At 39.4% G+C, this 23,796-nt stretch overlaps 2 protein-coding genes across 5 annotated transcripts in view; both read left to right on the top strand.

Annotated features, from left to right (window-relative positions):
- LOC139479611 (kin of IRRE-like protein 2) overlaps window positions 1-23,796 on the top strand; it is a 267,166-nt gene that overhangs the window by 147,702 nt on the left and 95,668 nt on the right. The gene's annotated exons all lie outside the window — the stretch shown is intronic.
- LOC139471775 (uncharacterized) lies at window positions 17,618-22,468 on the top strand. The gene has a single exon (XM_071254269.1). The coding sequence runs from the start codon at window positions 17,618-17,620 to the stop codon at window positions 22,466-22,468; it is 4,851 nt and encodes a 1,616-aa protein (XP_071110370.1).

The following is a 23,796-nucleotide window of genomic DNA, read 5'->3' as shown; positions in this document are numbered from 1 at the left end:
GAAGTACAAGTGTCATCCATTCGGATGAAAATGAAACGTTTTCATGCAGTGTCAATTGGATAGCTTAAAGATCATTGAAATGATATATGAGGCATGCATCCATCTCACTTCCTAGCTGGCATTCTTTTTATCCTCATATAACACCATTTTACCAAACCATAGTATTTCTGAGTATGCATTTGAAATTTGTATCCTTGAAGTTGAAACCTGCTTGGTTGAAATGTACGGTGAGATTTCAATGGAATGACATATTGGAAGTGACATAAAAGTGACCCATAGGACGCAAAACTTGATATGCAAGAAAGTTGTTCCTGAAAGCTACTTTCAAATATCCTAGTCAGAAAATTGTGATTAATTGATAGCTTTTACACATGGATGTTTTGACCAATATCTCCCTTTGACTATCCTCCAGGCCATAGTGTTAGGAACGGTGTGTGTGTGTCAGGAAAAACTGCCCATTTGTTCCCAGCTTGGACCTGATTGATGGGAGCGAATCATTCCCTGATTGCTGCATTTTAAATACCAGCTTGTTGTCAAAATATGTCCGGAATGATGGCATATCTGAAGATGTAACACACTTATTCAATTTCTGTTGTCAAAATGGTTCAATCACATCCTGGCATCTTCGTTCACTGAATGGCAGCAACTGTATTGAAATTGAAGCAGTGTTATTCTATAAGACATCCAGAGGTTCTTGCCATTTCTGCTCCATGCCAGGAACATATCAGCTGTCTGCAAGTGCATTCTTCAAAAGGAGCTGTTTTCTTCCACTGGTAGTTTTCTGTGTCATGATACTCCAATCCAGTGCTGTAACATAGCTTGACACTTGAACATGCAATGTTCCAATTTGTCTTTTAGAACAATACCCGTAATCAGCTGACGCATGTCCATGACCTGTTGTTAAAGGATATGTGATCAATCATTGCATCTGTAACATATATGTGACCTCCTACCTAGACATTATGTGTATTAGTATGTAGGTCTAGTTCTATAACATATATGTGACCTCCTACCTAGACATTATGTGTATCAGTATGTAGGTCTAGTTCTATAACATATATGTGTCCTCCTACCTAGACATTATGTGTATCAGTATGTAGGTCTAGTTCTATAACATATATGTGACCTCCTACTTAGACATTATGTGTATCAGTATGTAGGTCTAGTTCTATAACACATATATGACCCCTTACCTAGACATTTCTTGTGTCAGTATGTAGGTCTAGTTCTTTAACATATATATGACCTCCTACTTAGACATTTCTTGTATCAGTATGTAGGTCTAGTTCTATAACACATATATGACCCCTTACCTAGACATTTCTTGTGTCAGTATGTATGTCTAGTTCCACAGTATATTATACATTTTTGATTATCTAACCATTTAAGATTATTAAATCAAGATACAGTAAAACCTGGAACAAATGCCAACAACACAAATATATACTTAAGCGTTATCAACATGAAAATCACCTCACAATTGTCCACTCATAGTTAAAAAATCAAAGAAATACACAACTTTGCATTTTCTGCAATGAAAAAAACAATTGATATTTCCTACCGAAAAAACATCTATGACCCTATCCTACCCTAAGGATCTGGTGTGACCCTCTTCAGTACCCCCCAGAGTGAAAGCTAATCCTGTACCATAAGTCCTCAGGGTAGATGTGCTTTAACCCAACTCCTGGTATGTCTTTCACACACGGGCAGGAAATAATTAGAGAACTTCATGTAAAATCATTCTGTAAGTTGTGGTGTTGTCTGTTTTCCCCATGTTTATGCAAGCCAGGAGGTAGTCTCTGAAGTTGCCGCCCTTGCTTGAATGCTGTAGCCGACCCTACCATTTCTCTCTATAACCTGACGAACTTACCAGCCAAGCAGTCAAAATTGAATGCAGGTTTTCCGGGCTGATTTTTGCAACGATTGTTTCCGAGTTTGCTGCAACTAATTTTGAGAGCGTGTCGGATTTTCTACCAGATGCTTGTGGCATGTCCTGTAACAATGCCAAGACATTGTGGAACATCTCAGTAGCTCACTGCTTACTGGCTTATCGAGGAAACTTTAACTGCGGTTTTGAGATTTTTGTTCGAGATAAATAGGTTTGTACTGCTCGGAGCTAGCAAGCCTGATTCGTTAACAAGAGATTATTGTTTCCTTTCTACTTCAAAGTACAACACAAAACTATGTGTTGGTAGTTCCGGTAAATACCATATTAGTATAAAAAGTTCAAAACAGCTTTTGCTGAAGGTTATAATTAACATTTTTTCAATTGTTCTGTTTGAAAATCTAATTGTGTGGGATATATTCATCATTAACTTTAATTAGTATGGAAAATGATATTGCTTTTTCTGAAATACACGTGAACATGTTAAAATGATGAAGACAGATCTGACCCCATACCAAAATATATAGAGGAGTTAAACATTAACTGAGACTTCATCCAAAACATGTTTATATTTTCTCACAAGTCATTTTCAAAATGAACCTTCAAAGGCAGGATAATTTGAGTGATGTTTTCTGTAAAGGTAATAATGTAAGTAAAGGTATGTATGAAATGCCCATTCCCACAAGTCACTCAATGCCTAGGTTTGTCAGGGGCATTCATTTTGTTCATTTCCGCATTTTCCATCCCCATCCTCCATCATCGGAAGCCAATCGTGGCCCAGCTTTCCTAAAGACACACATAATGACAGACTGCAAACCGAATATTTGCCTGAATGAGAAAACATTCATAGCATCAGTGCTCATGCCAATGAAAAGCTTAGAAAAGTACGCTAAATGGGTTTCCATGGTAAACTAAGCATGCAGCAAGACACCGCGAGGTTGTTTGTTTTCCTGCGAATGCCGCTTACACTGAGAGTAAGGTGCACAAGGCTTATGTGTTATCGCAGAGCTGATTCCATCATGGGCCATACCACCAAAAGGTTTACATTCTTTTGTGTTTTGTTCCATCTAAACATAGATTGTGACAACTTTTTCTGTGATAATTATTGAAGTTGAAATAAGACCCATTGAACTCATTGTAAAAATAAATTGTAATTCAGTCTATTTAATTTTTAAAATGATAAAACATGAAGGCACAACAAAGTGATTTGTTTGTTGTAATTGCTGAATTTTTAAAAAAAATATCAGTGCAGTCTAGATTTAGCCACATCATTACACAGGGTGGCCCAGTTGTCTAAGGCTGTGTGTTCAGAATTGCCTCCCTTAGGCATGCAGGAACCTATGATTGTGGTTTTTAATTCTAGCTTCCCTGTTTCCAGGTTTGTCTGCATACGCATACTTGTGGGTTTCACCAAAGTGGTAAATGTCTGCATCACTTTGGGTTCATCCTACATCATGCTGTGATGTAATGGAAAACTATTCATAAAGGTGTTAACCCTCACTCACTCACTCACTCACTCGCCAACCCACCCACCCTCCCACCCATTCACCCACCCACCCACTCACTCACTCACTCACTCACTCACTCACTCACTCACCTAACAAGAGCCTGCAAATATAAGTGACAAAACCCTTTTCCATAATCATAAGAAAATCGTTGCTGAATCAGGGCCCATTGTATGATTATGACTATATCATAAGTATGTATTTAGAAATAACTATCGAACAGTGATGATATCAGGCGTTTATCATTGAAAAGGTGAGCTTATTGTTCCCCATAACAAACACATGCAAGGCAAACATTGTTATATGTAAGTACATTTTCTCTGAGGCTTTACAATAAAATCTAAATTATCTAAATCATATAGTTTCTATAATTATTATTATTCATCCAGGTGATATGATATTCACATCTACCAAAGATGTTTAAATCCACTAATATAAAATATGGTCAATCTTATGCAATAGTTGAAATAAATATCACAGTAAAATGTTCATGACATAAAAAATAAATAAAAATGGCCTATAACAGGTTCACAAAAGATTTTTCAATGGTTTTTCGAGTTATTCTTTTATCTGCTGGCAACAAAAATGAAGTATGTTTCTGAACAGACAGCTAGATCTATGATTCATAAAAAAATTATCAGATATATTGACTAAAAATGTTCATAAAGTAAACAAAATTCTTTTACCATTTCTCAACAATATTTGTTCCAATTAAGAAACATACAGAGGTTAAAAGCATACACATATATCAAAAGCTATAGTGTACTTTCTGGAATTATTTTTTTAAACTCATCTCTCACTTCCCAATATGAAACAATTCATCTTTTCAATTTGTATTTCAAATCTTTCATTTCGGAATATCTGTGAGAAAAGAATGATATATATTGAGGAGAGATAGGGCCTGTCGTGTTCTTTAGCTATTTATTACAAGCAATGGACGTACACGAATTAATCTACGACTTTGGAAAAACAATGAATGTGGAAAACATTGATGGATGAATACTGTCAATATGAAGATAGTCTCAGAACAAAAGTTACAATATCTTTAAACTAACAGTTTCAGAATAGAGTATTGAACAAAAACATTACTTATTGCTTTGATAGTTGTGATCATCGTAATATATGTAAAGATGTAATATATCCCAGGAGAATGTCTTATATAGTGGACCCTGTTTCACAAAGTGTGTTTAGTGCTACCATTGTCATGTATGTTAAAGTATGGGAGCCTTAGGGCTAAGATAGCTTTACAGAACAGGCTCTGGATGTTGCAATTCCTAAGTGAAATCATTTGGATTACAAATTTCCAGATTTGTGAATCATGGGTATGTTGTATAATCCCTTACAACAACAACAACAACAGCAATAATGTACAGTTTAACAAATCTACACCCTAGAGGATGATCACAGAGCTGCATTATTACCACAGTGAATGGATCAGTGTGCACTCGATTTACATTTTCATCTCCCTGAGGAGTATATTGCCCAAGCTGGCCCTAGTAGTTTAACAGCCACATTACCATCTCATCCTACTGGGTACCTTTTCTCTGATGCAAATTTGGAACAACGTCACCTGCCTAGGAAAACACCACATGTAACATGTGCTTCAAAGTAGGACAGTACCCACTATTACCCGACCCTACCCGGGTACCCACTGTAGGTCTCAGGAGATGTCTCAAAATGTCCAAACGGGACCATTTTTAGCTTAGCCCTGGCAAAACATATTTAGATACATGTATCAAACAATCTGGTCATTCATACACTGAAGTTGAATTTAGTTATATGTTTACCCACCCCTATGAAAAATCAGAAGGAATGGGTGCATAGTCAGAAAGAAATGCCCTACTAGTAACTCACAGGAATTAAGCTGCTGAACACAGTCACCCATTCAACTACACTCTGTGACCAACGTTGCTGAACTTCTCCTGATTTGTGACCTATGTGCTGAAAAACTGCCAACTCCGCGTCAACAGATATTTTCCAAATATTTTCATGTTTCTAATCAAGGTGCTGACATGATTTCGTGAAGTAAGACTAATATAGATTTTGACTATTGATCAGATCATCTTGACTGGGTGCCGTCATTTTGTTTGAAGAAAATGCAAGTGATATGAGAGGTGGAATCTGATTGGTCAATAGAAGCGACATAAGTCATAATACCCACTGGTGGTGCTACAATCGAGCCCAGAAATCCCAGCCTAGTTCAGCTGGAGTGGAAACTAGCCTTTTACAATCAGTTAACTCCCTTGCCTCGGGAAGATATGTTAATCCGGACACTGCCCATTCTGGATGCTTATCACCAAGGTCTGATATAATGAAAGATGGCACATGGCCCTTTGTTCAGGCCTTGGGAATTAAGACGGGATAAACACTTTTTTTCACTTTGGTGGCAACCAAGGATCATGGCCTGTATTGTCATTAGTTTTATGACACATGTTGATATTTTTTCTCTGCAAGTGCTCAAGAACAAGGGAGATCATTCTGGCAAGGTACTTTTTATGGCCCGTGTCTCACAAATGGCCCCTCTTCATAAACATACATATGGTAGTATTATCAAGGAGGGTAGGCAAAATGGTTTAAGAATTTCATACTTCACCAAAGAGAATTTATTAGGACTCTTTGAAAATGACACCAGGATTTCAACAACGATGTGTGTTCAACTGGTTTCAGTGATATTTGAAACAGGTGCAAATATAAAAGTGGACTCTACCTTAACGGAACATAAACTATGTTTGAAAAGAACATCTTTAGAATTTCATGTGTAGATGTTTGGGGTGTAAAAAATATACTCCTTTTGGAAAGCTTGTTAATGCAACCACATGTTCAAAGCATCCTTAAAGTATTAAAATAATTCTTAGATAAATAATTTCCTTATATTTTTCTACAACATAAAGATTATAGTCAATACTTAATGACAAAATGAAAAGGTCTGGACATTAAGAGAACAAAAGAAGTATAATGACTCTTGCTCAAAGTTTGTTTGATCAGGGTTGCATTTATTTTTACAATTTTGGCCTTAGTAAAGTTTTCAAAATGTTTTATGGTATGGTATTTATTTTCATGGTAAAGTGGAGGACATTTCCAACAAAATTATGCCTGCTGCTATTCCATATTTTGAGCACCATCATTCCTGTGTGTTTTTCAGCTGAAGAATTGACTTGCCTTTGCATGTGTTTGTGATGGCTGTCACCAGTGTGACAATTAAGATACACTCACCTTTTCATGAACACCTGGGTTATTGAGTGTGTTGGGTTTAACGCCACTTTACCGGTATATCATTTACCGGTATATCATGGCATCAGGAGCACCCAGTATCATCACTATTTGAAAGTGATTCATAAACACATGCTCGTGATATAGTCGGAATCATACAACCAATTCTACTTCCACCAGAGATTTGTAATGATTATTGAAAGGGTTTTGTCGCTATAATCTATGTAAATTAAATTTGATGACACAGAAAACTATTCTTGTCATGTCCGCCAGCAAGAAAACATTAGTTTGTTTTGCAAAGACAGGATTTTATATGAAACCTTTAATAAATCAGTCATTAAACAAATACTTCCCCTCTAGCTTGTAATTAATTTTTCCTTGAAATATCCAAGTAGAAGCTTGGACATGATATGAGGGCGAAGATGTGACATCATTAAGGACAAACCATCATAGAAATAAAAAAACAAAAGGCGGGCATGAAACATTCTAAATGCTTTCTAAAGCTGTGTTTGTTGACTTAGAAGCATGATGGGCTGTTGTGAGTCTGTTTACAGCATAGAGCCTTAAATGACAGGGCCGGTAATGAAGCATTTTATTACCTACAGATCACATAATCGGTGGTATGGCAACGGCAGCCGAGTAGCTTAGAGGTAGTTGACAGGGCCATAGATCATTCCTGTGTAAACATCTGATGCTTTGCAATTCTGACTTTAAGATAGCATCAATGTTTTTTCCTGACCTGTGCGTTTTGGCACTTTGTTGAATTACGTCCAGAAACAATGTGTCTTTTAGATGTTATCCACCAAAAATAACACCTTAAAAGAAGGGCAAATACCACAAGACTTGGTCTTCGGGAACGCTTCGTAATAATAGCTGTGATTTTTAGACGGAAAAACAATAGTATTTGATCGGCATTCTTTGGAAGATCATTTGTTATCTAACACTCTTAGCCAAATAACCAGGGAAAGAAAGTGTTATAATGCCAAATATTCATGCTTTGACACCTTGTGTGGTATATGTTTGTAATGATGCCATCAGATGCAATAATGGCTTACTCGAATTCTGATTATTAAATTCAAAAGTGTCTTTTTCTAAGAATTCAAAATGAACCATATTAGGGTTGGGATGGGCAAGTCAGGTATTTGGTCGGATGGGTCCTGAGTGAGTGAGTTGGGTTTAACGCCGCTTTTAACAGTTATATCACGGCGTGTCAGCTTTATGTGGGAGGAAAGCCCAAAGTGATGCAGGTCTCAGACGTTTACCACTTTGTATGGTGCTGATAAACCTAGAAACATAATCGAGGTGAACTGGGATTCGAACCCACAATCATAGGTTTCTGGTGTGCCCAAGGGATGCAACGCTGCACAGTCAATCGTGGGACCTTAGAAGACTGGATCACCCATGCCCCCAGGTGGGTCCTGAGTACTTGGACCCATGGTTAGTCAGTTGACATATTGTTTAATGACTTTAACAATCAAACGCCATGGTTACACTACAACGCACTAATGTTCACATTACATGAATGCCTTCCTTCTGACTTTTATATGTTTTAGTTGAGACAAAGCTTCAGTCAACATCAGTGTATGCATGATCAGATTGTTTTCTATGTGTATCTAAATAGTTTTTGCCAGGGCTTCGTTAAAACAATTCCCAATCGGACATTTTGTTCCCAACTCTTCAGACCTTGTACCTGGATAGGGTCGAGTAATAGGAGCTAGGTTGGGTACCTGGGTAGGACTCGTCCCAACCCTAATCCCTATGTATGAAATGGAACATGAAATAAACTGTTTATGAATCCTGACTTGATTCATCTAAAAATTGAGCACAGAATCAAACATTACTCATTAAATCATATAATCAACAGAATCACTAACACGCATCATTATATAGGTACACATGCTCCGTGATTGTTCTTGCCAAAGCGTAAAGAGTTCACAGTGATATCTAAGACATATTTATCAAGGACCTTCTTTCTTTCACTTCAGCAAATGTAAAAAAATGGCTGGTCAAGTTCTGACTTTACCCTAAGGCCATAATAAATTAATAAATAATATTTTTCTTCCCTACTACATCACTACCACCCAGCCTCACATCATTCCATTTACCTACAGACGAGACCCGTGAAGATCCGGGGTAGAATAGATCTTCAGCAACCCATGCTTGTCGTAAAAGGTGACTATGCTTGTCGTAAGAGGCGACTAACAGGATCGGGTGGTCAGTCTCGCTGACTTGGTTGATACATGTCATCGATCCCAATTGCGTGGATCTACAATTTCTTCAAATGTCAAACAAATCATCTTATTTTAGCTTAATTTGCTTGTGCTAATGTTTCTGTGGTTTCAATGTCATTAGATTTACTTTGACTAAAGGAGATATTCATTAAGCAACCTGAGATCAACTGGATTGCTCTTGCCTGGTATTAAAGAAGCATCATATGCCAGTTTCAGATGAAGTCTGCGGTAAAATTACAAAAATCTGTGGTAAATTGTGCAGAAAAAGACATAACCATTTCCTCCCGAAAATCTTTTTTCTTATAAATTGTCAATCTCTTGCATTTGGACATTTCAATCACATGTTAAATGCTTGAGAATCATTTGAGTGCAAAATTTTATAGAAAAGTTTGAAAATAATGAAAATTAGTGTCTTGATTAATAAATATGAGGCAAATTCTGCAATATTTCAGCAATTCTGCGGCAAGTTACATTTTCTGCAAATCTTTCCGTAATCACGGAATCTCAAAATTTGTCTGGGACTGATATACATTGTGTAGGCTGGCTATATGAACACCATCTGGAATACCTAGAACACTACACAGGAACACTTGTACTCATCCCATCATCTTGATTGCCCAAACTAATGCCCAGTGAGTAAGGTGAGAATTTGTATTAATTGGTTAATGGATTCTGTATCAACTCTAAAATAATGAATAGTGGGAGGAAAATATCTGAAAAGCACAATTATATTTTATTCTACTCAATGCACTTATGGTAGGGACACTCACAATATATGTTTTACAGATTGTACCCATGTTGGAAATCAAACCAGAGTTTTTGGCATCAACAGCTAACACTTAAACCACTAACCCTCCATAGTATCAATAAGGAATACTCAAATAGAGAAGAGTACCTACTTCTTATGTTTTCTTATACACAACACATTAATAAAAAGTAATAAAATGGTACCAAATTAATTTCTAAGCCTTCAAAATATTTTAACAAATGATCTGCCATTTCCAACAGGTCTTTAGTTATAAACATTTGTAGTTCTGAAAGCCCTATCCATCACATTGTCAGTGGTGGGGAGAGTACAGCTATTTTTCAAAGATAATTGTATTCATAAAACAAAAAGACTTGGTTCCTTGAATTTTCCTTTTTCCTCCTGATGCTAGGTGCCGTCAAACCTGTAGTTAATAACTGAATCCTTATCAACTCCACTGAGAAACCTCCACATATCTCAATAGAGAGCGGCCACACAGTTTGTATTTATAGTTCAGAGTTACCAGAAACTCTCATCATCTGTAATTTGATTAGCTTAAGCAATATTCTCAGTCCTAAGTGTCAGTGCGTCCGACCTAAATCAATAGGAAAAATGGACAGTAAATGATATCCAATAACTACAAATTGGTAGCTTAAAACATACTAAATCAAACATAATTGAAACTAGATGTTGGTCTAGATTGTGACAATTTTATGAATGAATGCAAGCCCTTAGTGAAATTGCAGGGACTACCAGACAGAGTGTCTCTTCATGGGCGGTAGATGGACATAGTAGCACCTTCTCATGGTCACCCATCAAAAAAAGTTGATGCAGGGCAAAACGTAGAGTTCAAAAGATTAACAAAAGGAAATGAATGACATTTTGTGTCAGAAACCCAATTTTGGAAGAGCTTTTAGATTTCGCGCAAAGTGTTGGCAATGTGTTGATGTGATAGATGTGCGAGTGGAAAGCTCTGTGGAAAACAAATTGTTTCAAGTTTCTCATTCATAACATATTTGATTACTAATGTTTTCTGTCAGTCAATATATAATGTAGGGTATCTTATTATGAAATATCCATAAAGGGACATTTTTTGGTTGAAATAGATTGGAAATGTTGGAATTGATTAGAGGATAAACTGTTAACAAACAAAATCAGATTGGAACCAAAGGAACAGTGTGACAAAGGTTACATTTAGTGCCCTAAATAGCATCTGGAAACAAATTTACACACTATGGTTTCAAATGTTACATTTGCACCTTATAGAGAATCTGGAAACAAATGCACAGTCCGAGGTTTCAAATGTTACATTTATACCTTGTGGAGAATCTGGAAACAGATGTAAAGCCTGAGGTATCGAATGTTACATTTAGCACCTTTTATAAAATTTGGTACCAACGGTTCAGACTGAGGTTTCAAATGTTACATTTGCACCTTATATAGATGTTTTAGGCTTTAGTGATACCATTGAGCATGGGTGTGATTCTGACAAACCATGTATCAGTGGCAGTTAAGAAATGGAACTCAGAACAGCAAATTTAGGTGCCTTAGACCACACACTGCCAGCCCTATATAATTATAGAGTAATCAAGGGGTTGAAACAATATCTACAACATTAATGCAATATCACACTGGTGTATCATACGTAAACAAAAATAACACGACATCTATGAAATATAAGCAAGTTTTATAATCCCACACTTGGCAGTCCTTTATATGGTGTTTTCCACAACAGTATCTCAATCTTGAGCTTCATCGCAATATTTGCATCATCCACAATGCATAGGAATTGCCCCATATCACTCGTAATTACTGGCTGTAAAATGGTTCTTTATGAAAAACATGTGGCTGTTGCTCACAAAGTCTGAATAATGATAGGCATTGCTCATGACTTGGCTTCCACTGTGGGAAGGAAAAGACGATGAGGGAATTCATCAAAGTAGATAAAATGCCTTTGAGGACTGGACTAATTTAGAACTTCAAAATGTTCATTTTCAAATAACATGTCTCTCACAAATCAGTCTCGGTGTTTTTTAAAGGTTGCTTTGTTAAGCTTTTAACTACTATCTGTTGCTCACGTCCCATCCCTCAGATGTGTTTCTGTTGAATGTGTGTGTCATAGAATTTGGTTAATTCCAATGGGTTCGTTCTGATAGAGTCTGGGCTACCTCTACTGATGCAGAATGATTTTATCTGAAGTAGGCAAGTGCTTAGCTGTTTGAGCATGTTTAACGAAGACAAGCCTCTCTGAGGTGCTACACTGAAACACTGTAATATACTCATCTCCTGTAAGTATCCAATTATGTTTTAAGCCTTTATTCACTAATATGCAATAATTGTCGAAGAAATTTATTTATGAAACAGGTTCATATCCATCCAAAGAAAATGAAATATTATTTTATTACCTTTGGTCTGGCATTTGCAATGCAATGGGTAACCTTTTCAACTGACTGCATTGGTGTAACACTTATTCACTAATATGCAATAATTGTCAGAGAAATTTATTTATGAAACAGGTTCATACTTATCCAAGGAAATATTATTTTATTACGCTTGGTTTGACATTTGTATTGCAATGGGTAACCTTTTCAGCTGACTGTCTTTAAGTGTAACAATTACCATCGCTGCAAATCATTGTGTACAGATCTAGTTGCATGCATTGTATACTATACATTGAATATGTATGTAGAGTATCTGAAGGCATCGAGTGCTCTTTGGCCATACTTCTGTGTAATTAATTTTACATACCGGTATATATCATGGATGTGTGAGTGGATAGGTTGTTGGTTGGGTGTGTTGGTTTTATTTGGTAGATTTGTTGGCGAGTGAGTGAAAGGGTTATAAGTGTGTGGGTGGTCGATTCTTATTTGTTGGGTTAGTGAGTGAGTGAGTGAGTGAATGAGTGAGTGAGTGAGTGAGTGAGTGAGTGAGTGAGTGAGTGAGTTTAAAATACTGCATTGACTAGTACCCTTGGTTTATAAGCATCCAACCTGATCATATGTTCTAACAACATGGCAAATATGTAAAATCTGCATTACTTAACTCCCGCATCAAGCTGACACATACAATGTAACTTAAATACTGTTCAAAGCACTGTTAAACCCATGTCACTCTCAAGGATTAGTACTGAGGCCTCAGTTCGGGACACCATTCTTGTACTACTGTTACCACAAGACATTTTGGTCTGAGAAAATATCAGATCAAAAGAGAGAAAAGTATGCTCTCAAAAGTGAGTGATGGTGTTTGACACTTCAGCTTTTAACTCTATTTCAGCCATATCACGGGATGCCAACTTAATGTTGGAGGAAAGCCCAAAGCCTATCAGGTCATAGATGTTTTCCGATTTCCTGAAACCCAGAAAAATATATGGTACTGATCCTGGATGATCAGCATATCCTGGTTCATCCAAGGGAGGCAAATCTGTAAGATAAACAGCTACATGATGTATGTAAAACTCTGCTTTGAGCAGTATTTTGGTTCATATCACAGGGTGTCACCCTGATGAGGGAAGAAAACCCAGACTAAGAACAAGATAGGAAAGGTGCTGAAAAAAATAGGAACACAATCAAGGAACATCAAGATTAGAACCAGGATCATAGGTTTTTGGCATGGCTAAGGGACGCAACCCTGCAATGCAAATTGTGATGCATTGATGACTACGCCACCAGTACCTAACAACTGCAATTAATGGCTCAACTATATCAACAGTGAAGACAGTGCAGAGAGTTTACCTTAATTCAAACTTCAGACACAACTGCTGGCAATGTCTGCAGCAATAACTAATAACGGAATAATCTCATCATTCCTGGCACAGGGGTTCAGACAATAAGCACTAATTACACAACTTGGTAATTAGCGGAATACACTAATCACATTTGAGACACACCTTTATAGTATTTTGACACATTGTTTTGTTACCATACCACATGACGTACTGTATGACAGCCAGACATTCTATAAACAGAGCCACATAGAAATGACAGCAGTAATTCCACGTTAATATTACTCTGAGTAATTGCTGATGTTTACTGAGGCAGCTAGGGCTCACGTTTACTCTTCATCTGTAGATGAGGATAGAGATGACAAGCTGTGGAAAATATGATTCTATTCTTCTACAGCTGTAATGTTCACAATTGAAACAGGAAAATACATATTTCAGTTATTAGCAAGCATGGTATCATTTGTTGAAACTGTTGAAATTGCTCTTGTTATTTATGAAGGACTGACAAGCTACAACAATTACCATTATTTTCTACAGTTTATTTGTTCTCAATTAAAATATCACGTGGCAGTTATTAGATTATATGTTTCAAAGATGGCGATATGTTTTCATTAAACTGTTGAAAACTTAAATACAGATTTTTGTCAAAATTGATTGAGTTCATGCTAGTTATTTTACTTAGAATAAATACAATCTGGTAGTTGGGTATTTCACTGCACAGAAATCATTTTATCGGAATAAATATATATATTAAAATAATTTGGAAAGAGAAATAGACATGATTATAAAGAGTATTAATTCTTCATACTTAAAATGAGTATTCTTCATACTTAAATTCCACAAATCTCAATTACTACACACAATAAATAAATACAAAAATATGTTGTGACTTTTCCATATTATGGATAATAGAATAAGGGAGAGAGTTCTATAGATATACAACTTCTTCAGTACAATGAATGTGACATTCAGTGAAGATACTGACGCCATTATCAAGCTCACTTCAAAATGCCATTTAAAGAAGTAATCAACATTTTACTTTTTTATGTATTAAATATTTGTCCTCCTGCACCTTAACATATCTGTAAAACATGGAACAATATACTTTGAGGTTTTTTTGCACAGAATCAAAATCTTTTTTCTCTTTTCATTTGAGTTTTCGACAGTTATCATCCGTTCGTTTACCAGAATTCGCTGAAGGGGTACGGTGTAATTTTTTTCTGCCCATAATATTAAAAAAAAAATATTCGAAAATACTTTAAAAAATGCTACAGGGGGTGCGTATTATATTTGGGTGTGCACTACACTCGGGAAAATATGGTATATATTGCAACCATTACAGTATATATATATATATGTGTTACAATCTTCTAAAGAGTCCCTCAACTAAACAGAAAATGCAAATTGGTGAAAATGGTTCACTGAGTACAATATGCTGTGTTTACACAGAAATGGATACTGCTGAATTAATGATTGATGAAATTTTAGAGTTTTAGCTCATCCCTAGATGTGTTTGTCCTAATCGTGCCATCAATCAGTCAGCTTAGACAGGTATAATGCCACAATGGCACCACGGTCACTCTAGGGGACTTTTTGTAAATTATTTTTCATCACAGAAACGCCTTAATGCTGAGAAATGTCTCACCTTTTCATATTTCTCATGAGTTCTTTATAAGCTTGTCAAGAACCGGCCCAGACTAATATTTTGTGGACAAACAGTACTGGTGTCTATGGTGAATATTTGCCAAGCAAACAACATGAAAACTTCTATGGGTGTGCTTGTAATACTAACCAGTTCAATTAGGTAACATCTACCGCAGGACTGTTTCCATAGGTCCTTGACTTATATGTTTATAAATTTCCTTTAAAAAATATTTGTAAACAAATTGGCTCTTTTCATGAATCGTTTGGTCAAATATTTAATTTGACAGTAAATATTTGAGAGGTTAAAAATATTCATTTTTCTTGCAAATAAATGCTGTCAAGAAATTACTTTCAATCAATATGTACTATTGCCAATTAAAGAAATGTAAAATACATGAAATTTTAAATATTAATGAATTGTTAAACTTGAAATACCTCATAAGGTCTAACCAATTTGTTTTGTTTGTTGTTTAATGCTGTACTTGGCACTATGATGGCAGACTGTAAATAACTGGTTGTGGAGCAAAACAATCCAGTGAATGATGTTGTGAGCAGCAATCCAGTGATTGATGTTGTGAGCAACAATCCAGTGACTGATGTTGTGAGCAACAATCCAGTGACTGATGTTGTGAGCAACAATCCAGTGATTGATGTTGTGAGCAACAATCCAGTGACTGATGTTGTGAGCAGCAATCCAGTGACTGATGTTGTGAGCAGCAATCCAGTGACTGATGTTGTGAGCAACAATCCAGTGACTGATGTTGTGAGCAACAATCCAGTGACTGATGTTGTGAGCAGCAATCCAGTGATTGATGATGTGAGCAACAATCCAGTGATTGATGTTGTGAGCAGCAATCCAGTGATTGATGATGTGAGCAGCAATCCAGTGATTGATGATGTGAGCAACAATCCAGTGATTGATGTTGTGAGCAACAATCCAGTGATTGATGTGATGATGTGAGCAACAATCCAGTGATTGATGATGTGAGCAACAATACAGTGACTGATGTTGTGAGCAACAATCCAGTGATTGATGTTGTGAGCAACAATACAGTGACTGATGTTGTGAGCAGCAATCCAGTGATTGATGATGTGAGCAACAATCCAGTGACTGATGTTGTGAGCAACAATCCAGTGATTGATGTTGTGAGCAACAATCCAGAGATCATGTTGTGAGCAACAATCCAGTGACTGATGTTTTTAGCAACAATCCAGTGACTGATGTTGTGAACAACAATCCAGTGACTGATGTTGTGAGCAGAAATCCAGTGATTGATGTTGTGAGCAACAATCCAGTGACTGATGTTGTGAGCAGCAATCCAGTGATTGATGTTGTGAGCAGCAATCCAGTGACTGATGTTGTGAGCAACAATCCAGTGACTGATGTTGTGGGCAACAATCCAGTGATTGATGCTGTGAGCAACAATCCAGAGATCATGTTGTGAATAACAATCCAGTGACTGATGTTGTGAGCAGCAATCCAGTGACTGATAGTGTGAGCAGCAATCCAGTGACTGATGGTGTGAGCAACAATCCAGTGATTGATGTTGTGAGCAGCAATCCAGTGATTGATGTTGTGAGCAGCAATCCAGAGATCATGTTGTGAGCAACAATCCAGTGACTGATGTTGTGAGCAGCAATCCAGTGACTGATAGTGTGAGCAGCAATCCAGTGATTGATGTTGTGAGCAGCAATCCTGTGATTGATTTTGTAAGCAACAATCCAGTGACTGATGTTGTGAGCAGCAATCCTGTGATTGATGTTGTAAGCAACAATCCAGTGATTGATGTTGTGAGCGACAATCCAGTGATTGATGTTGTGAGCAGCAATCCAGTGACTGATGGTGTGAGCAACAATCCAGTGACTGATGGTGTGAGCAACAATCCAGTGATTGATGTTGTGAGCAGCAATCCAGTGATTGATGTTGTGAGCAGCAATCCAGTGACCGATGTTGTGAGCAGCAATCCAGTGATTGATGTTGTGAGCAACAATCCAGTGATTGATGTTGTGAGCAACAATCCAGTGACTGATGTTGTGAGCAGCAATCCAGTGATTGATGTTGTGAGCAACAATCCAGTGATTGATGTTGTGAGCAACAATCCAGTGACTGATGTTGTGAGCAACAATCAATACCATTGGGGTATGATGACATGTCCACATGTCACCAAGTCTGACCAACTGATCCATTCGGTTGCCTCTACGACCAGCATTGATTTGCTGATGACATTTACTAATCCAGAAATTCCACAGAGTCTATATATATGTAATTTTGCATGTATCAGTATCAACCTTATAAATATCAAATGCATTAAGTATGTTGTATGTAAAATAACATTTAATAGAGCCTTCGCCAACGCAGGTTTGCTTGGCATGCTTTAATGTAAACAGGGTTAGCTCCCCTTGGTAGCTCGCCTGTCTTGGGAGGCTCGCTTGGGTTTCGCGGCTCGTTTCGAGTGTTGCCAATAAATATCATCAAGTCTTTACATGTGTCCTGTCGATGTGTGACAAGTGTACAGTTCCTCCTAACCTAACTGGCGTGGTGGCAGCGGGTTTGAACTCTCGTCTAACGAAGCAGGCGACACAACGAACTGTAGTACTTGCATACTTTCACTGAACGTGCTCAACAGGTCAGGCGGTAGAGTGCCTGGATAACGCAGAGTAAACAAGACTGTCATTATGGCCAACGCTCAACGTGCCCCGAAGCAATGGTGCCTCGGTAAGATTGAGACTGTAAATTCTTTCGAGAACTGGAGGCAAAATCTCCTTTATACATTATCTTTGGACACAAATTTTACTCCATTTCTTGCCGACGGGGCAGTCTGGCATAAGAAAACTAGGGCCACGCCACTCAGGGGCATGACTGACGACGGGGAAGACGTCCGTGAAGCTATTAGAAGAACTGCAAGACAGAAGGTTAGCAGTTTGGAGCTCATGCTCGGCCAGATTGCCAATTATTGTCCGATAATTTCACGGAACACCATAATAAAATCCTCAACGTCTGTAGATGCCATATGGCATGCCATACGCCTACATTTCGGGTTCCAAGCAACCGGCGCTCATTTCATTGACTTTGCCGAAATCAAACTTGAAAATGACGAGAGACCGGAAGATTTGTATCAGAGACTAATGGCTTTTGTGGAGGACAATTTACTCCGCCGTGAAGGGGGAATAACCCACTATGGCAATGCACCTGAAGAGGACGAGGAATTGTCACCATCGTTAGAAAATTTTGTTGTGCTCACATGGCTGAGGCTGATACACGTTGAACTTCCAAAGCTCGTCAAACAACGTTATGGGACAGATCTTCGCTCACGAACAATTTCCTCTTTGAAACCTGAAATCTCACAGGCTCTAGATTCACTTTTAGATGAAATCCGCACAGCAGAGGATGCTAAGGTTATGAGGACAAACACTTCACAACAGCGCTCGTCATCCTCACGTTTTGCTAAAGCACAACAAACGGGTAGAAAGTTTCAAAAATCATGCCCACTGTGTAAAGCTGCAGGACGCAGCGATCACGTTCATTATCTCAGCGAGTGTAAGTTCCTTCCAGATCATGACCGGAGATACATGGTCAAAGCAAGACAAATTGCCAGTATACTTGATGACCCTGCTGACGATGCTAGTGATACAGTTGAAAATGCATGTGCAGTGCCATCTACTGAACCTGTCTCCACTCTTCGTGTGCAAGTCCGTCAGTCGCCCTATATGTACTGTTTCTGTGGCCACCAGACGGCACGAGTCACTGTAGATAGTGGAGCTACTGGTAACATGATCCGCCTCTCAACAGCAACAGGCCTCGGCGCTGACATCAAGACTAGCTCTCAGTCAGCCCATCAGGCAGATGGCTCTTCCCCACTGAAGGTCGTTGGAGAGACAAGAATACTTTTCACACGCGACAACAAGGAGTTCGACTTTAATGGTCTTGTGGTGGAAAACCTGGACGTAGAAGTCCTTGCAGGCATACCATTTATGGAGGCCAACGATGTGGCAGTACGCCCTGCAAAACATCAGATCATACTTGGTGATGGCACGACATACACATACGGTTCCACAGAAACAACTGGTGACGAACATACTGTGAGACGAGCTTGTGTACTCAGAGCCCCAGACACTTCTACTACCATATGGCCTGGAGACTTTATTGAGGTGCCGGTTCCTGAAAGCTTTGCTCCTTCGGATTTCACATTTGCCATAGAACCCCGCATAGATACCAGACCTGGACGCTCTACCTTATCATCCACTTGGCCAGAATTAGGAATTATCTCAAGCGTCTCAGGCAAAATCAGGATCCCGAATCTGTCCGACACTCCACAACTGCTCAAGAAACACGAGCACTTTTGCCAGATTCGCCCAGTTTTTATACCTGACTGCGACCCTGATTATGATGTTGAGCCGGCACATCTGCTACCACCAACTATGTCCCCTCAAATTAAGGACATTGGTTTCTCATCCACTGTTTGTGTAGACCCGGACAATATCCTCCCGCAAGATACCAAATCTCAGTTTGAGTTACTACTTACGGAGTTCGACGATGTGTTTAACCAACATATCGATGGCTATAATGGTGCTTCAGGCCCCTTTCAAGCATTTGTTAACATGGGACCTGTACAACCTCCACAACGGAAGGGTCGTGTCCCGCAATACTCACGAGATAAACTTTCTGAGCTCCAACAAAAGTTCGATGAACTTGAGCGGATGGGTGTATTTGTACGACCTGAAGATGCAGGTATCCAAGTAGAATACCTCAACCCTTCTTTTCTAATCAAGAAGTCCAGTGGTGGTTACAGATTGGTGACCGCCTTCTCTGATGTAGGACGATACAGTAAGCCACAACCTTCCCTCATGCCTGATGTCGATTCTACTCTAAGACAGATTGCCAAGTGGAAGTACATTATAACCGCAGATTTAACCAATGCCTTTTATCAGATTCCTCTGTCCAAGGAGTCGATGAAATACTGCGGTGTAGTGACCCCGTTCCGTGGTGTGAGAGTATATGCCAGGTCTGCAATGGGAATGCCGGGGTCTGAAACTGCATTGGAGGAGCTCATGTGCCGCGTACTAGGGGATCTTTTAGAGGAAGGGGTGATTGCTAAGCTTGCTGACGACCTTTATTGTGGTGCTGATAGCCCGGATGAGTTACTTCGTCATTGGAGACGCGTACTTGAAGCGCTCAAACACAACAATCTCAGATTATCTCCTAACAAGACAGTCATTGCTCCCAGGACAACAACCATCCTAGGATGGCAATGGCACCAAGGATCCATTCAGGCAAGTCAACACCGCATATCAACTCTGGCTTCTTGTTCACCTCCGGAAACAGTGACTGGCTTACGGTCATTTATAGGAGCTTACAAGGTCTTGTCCCGTGTAATACCTGGTTGTTCCACACTCCTTGCCCCACTTGATGCTGAAGTGGGCGGTCGCCAGTCTAGTGAAAAGCTTCTGTGGTCTGATTCTTTGCTCAATGCCTTCAAAACAGCACAGGCTGGTCTCGCATCCAACAAATCCATAGTACTGCCCCACCCCGATGACCAACTCTGGATTGTAACTGATGGTGCTGTTAGGAAGCCAGGAATTGGAGCAACACTTTATGTAACACGTAGTGACTCGCCACGACTAGCAGGATTCTTCAGTGCCAAGCTTCGGCGACAACAGGTCGCATGGTTACCATGTGAAGTGGAAGCCCTTTCAATTGCTATCGCTACAAAGCATTTCAGTCCTTTCATTATCCAGTCAAAACACAAAGCATGTGTCCTTACCGACAGTAGACCATGTGTTTTGGCATTTGAGAAGTTATGCCGTGGGGAGTTCTCTGCTAGTCCTCGGGTGTCTACCTTCTTATCGACAGTTAGCCGCTACCAAGCAACAATACAACACCTCGCTGGTTCTGCAAATGTGCCATCCGATTTCGCAAGCAGAAATGCACCAGAATGTGACAATCCCTCTTGCCAAATCTGCTCCTTCATTGAGCGCACAGAAAGCTCTGTTGTTCGACAACTGTCTATAGAGGACATCATGAATGGAACAACCCGCCTTCCTTTCACAAGCAGGTCTGCTTGGCGTTCCTTGCAAGAGGAGTGCCAGGATCTTCGACGAACACATGCTCATCTTCTCCAAGGTACCCGACCTTCCAAGAAGGTAACAAACATCAGGGATGTCAAACGATACCTAAATACAGCAACCATCTCCAAGGATGGATTGCTTGTTGTCCGAAAATCTGAGCCACTCGGTTCACCAAGAGAGTGCATTGTTGTTCCAAGACAAGTATTAGATGGAGTCCTGACCGCCCTACACATACAACTGGATCATCCATCTGCACACCAACTCAAGCAAGTATGCCATAGATACTTCTTTGCTTTGGACCTTGACAGATCCATAAACACTGTCTCAAAATCTTGTCACCGGTGCGCCTCCTTGCGTAAGACACCTCATGTTGTTGTGGACCAAAGCACCAGTGACCCACCTGAAACTGTTGGGTTTGCATTTGCGTCAGATGTTATGCGCAGGGAACGACAACTAATCCTCGTTCTACGTGAATGTGTCACATCCTACACTGCGGCGTGCATCATTACCGATGAGCGTGGCTCCACCCTGTGTGAGGCATTGATTCGTCTTTGCATTGAATTCCGTCCACTTGATGGCCCTCACGCTGTTATCCGCACTGACCCAGCCCCAGGCTTTAGCAGTCTAGTCACGGATGAACGTCTCCAGCAACATAGAATTACCCTAGAAATAGGCAGAGTGAAGAATGTGAACAAGAACCCAGTTGCTGAAAAGGCCATACAAGAATTAGAGGATGAGCTTGTGCGCCAAGACCCTGTACGGGGCCCCACTACACCAACAGCTCTTGCCATCGCTGTCGCCCGCCTAAACACACGCATTCGTTCACGAGGCCTGTCTTCTCGAGAGATGTGGACCCAGAGAGACCAATTCACAAACTGTCAGTTGCCTCTGTCCGACAAGCAGTTGATAACAGAGCAACATGTTAATCGCCGAAAAAACCACAGTCACAGTGAAAAATCCAAGGCTCCTCGGAGTCATCGACCTGTTATTGATCAAATTGAGATAGGCGACCTGGTGTACCTTCATAACGATCGCAATAAAACATGTGCACGGAATCGTTACCTAGTAGTCACCAAAGATGGCCTCTGGTGCAATGTCCGCAAGTTCGTTGGGACCCAACTGCGGAACACTTCATACAGAGTTAAGCTCTCAGAATGTTTTAAAGTCCCACTTTGGAACAAGACACGTGTGCATGAAGCGAACAGTGAGGACACATCTGACATCGATGATGACCCTCCTGAGACACTTCACCAGACACCGGAGACTCCGCACATTCCTCTGGAAATTTCTACTCCTCCTCTGCCACCGCTTAAGAATGACGTGTTTGATGACAATCACCCAACCGACATCAGTTCTGCGTCGGATCAATTTGACCCAGGTATACAGTCATCTTCAACTTCAAGGCCATCGCGTCAACGTCAACGACCAAAGCGATTTGACGAATATGTTTTGGACTTTTGAAGTATTGTGTTTGTTTATTAAATGTTATGTTTGTGAGGGGCAGAATAATCCCCATCGACCAGAGGGCAGTCTACCCTATGATGGTTTACTTACCAATTGGTTTCATGGTTAACCAGAAATTGGATCTTTAATACATCATTGTTTACTTACCAAGTTGTTTTTCACGCCTATTTCCTTCATTATGGTTTGTTTAGATAACGTTTATCATGAAGAAAAAAAAGACAGTCACGCCAACGCAGGTTTGCTTGGCATGCTTTAATGTAAACAGGGTTAGCTCCCCTTGGTAGCTCGCCTGTCTTGGGAGGCTCGCTTGGGTTTCGCGGCTCGTTTCGAGTGTTGCCAATAAATATCATCAAGTCTTTACATGTGTCCTGTCGATGTGTGACAAGTGTACAGTTCCTCCTAACCTAACTGGCGCTTAATCTTGATTCAAGTTATGAAGAAACAAATAAACAAGAACCAGTTTATCATCATTTTTTCAATGGATTCTTTTGTTAATTTCTGTTGTTAATTTTGTCTCGATTGACCTTTTTTTAATCCTGATACCCTTTCAATAGTCCATCATCTCAGTCGAGAAAATCTATAAAACACAAAATGGAATTCATCTCATCACCAGAAATTGACACACATTGTACCCATATGGCATCTTCCTCATGCAAGGTTAACAGACTGTAAAAGTTCAGTTTTCACCCTTGCCAAACTAGGTTGGAATTCCGGAGTTACATTTGGACTAATGAGTCTCTGCAGAGTCCAATCAAATCGTGCAACGAACAAGACACCCGGTTCGAAAACAACATGGTTTCCAACGTGCAGATTTTTTTAACTGTAGGATTTGCAAATCATGTGTACCATCAACAGGGTGTTGACAGATATTTTCCAAATATTTTCATGTTTTTAATCAAGGTGCTCAAATGATTTGATGCACTTCGCGAGAGTAGACCCGCTTTATTAAATATAGATCTTCATTATTGATCAGATCATCTTAAATGGGCACTGCCCTTTTTTGAGGTGGAATTTGATTGGTCAAAAGGAGTGACATCGAAGGGATATAACTCGTAATAGCCACTGGTGGCGCTACGATTGAGCCACAAAATTCCAGCGTAGTTTGGCAAGGGTGGAAACTGGACTTTTGCAGTCAGTTACCACCTTTGCCTCGGGAAGATGCCATATGGGGAATAGAACCCAGGCTTTCAAGCATAATGAGCGAATGCTTTAACCACAACACTAAACCATCACCACTGGCCACACAACGTGAATGTAAAAAATCAAACTAAAACCGTCTTAATGGCATGTTCTGCATATTTTTACATTGGCTAGATTCTGGGCTT

Source organism: Haliotis cracherodii, unplaced genomic scaffold (genome assembly GCF_022045235.1).
Source record: "Haliotis cracherodii isolate W230 unplaced genomic scaffold, xgHalCrac1.p SCAF_1, whole genome shotgun sequence".
Lineage (NCBI taxonomy): Eukaryota > Metazoa > Mollusca > Gastropoda > Lepetellida > Haliotidae > Haliotis > Haliotis cracherodii.
The sequence above is the reverse complement of the archived record's forward strand: the minus strand, read 5'-3'. Positions and strand labels throughout refer to the sequence as shown.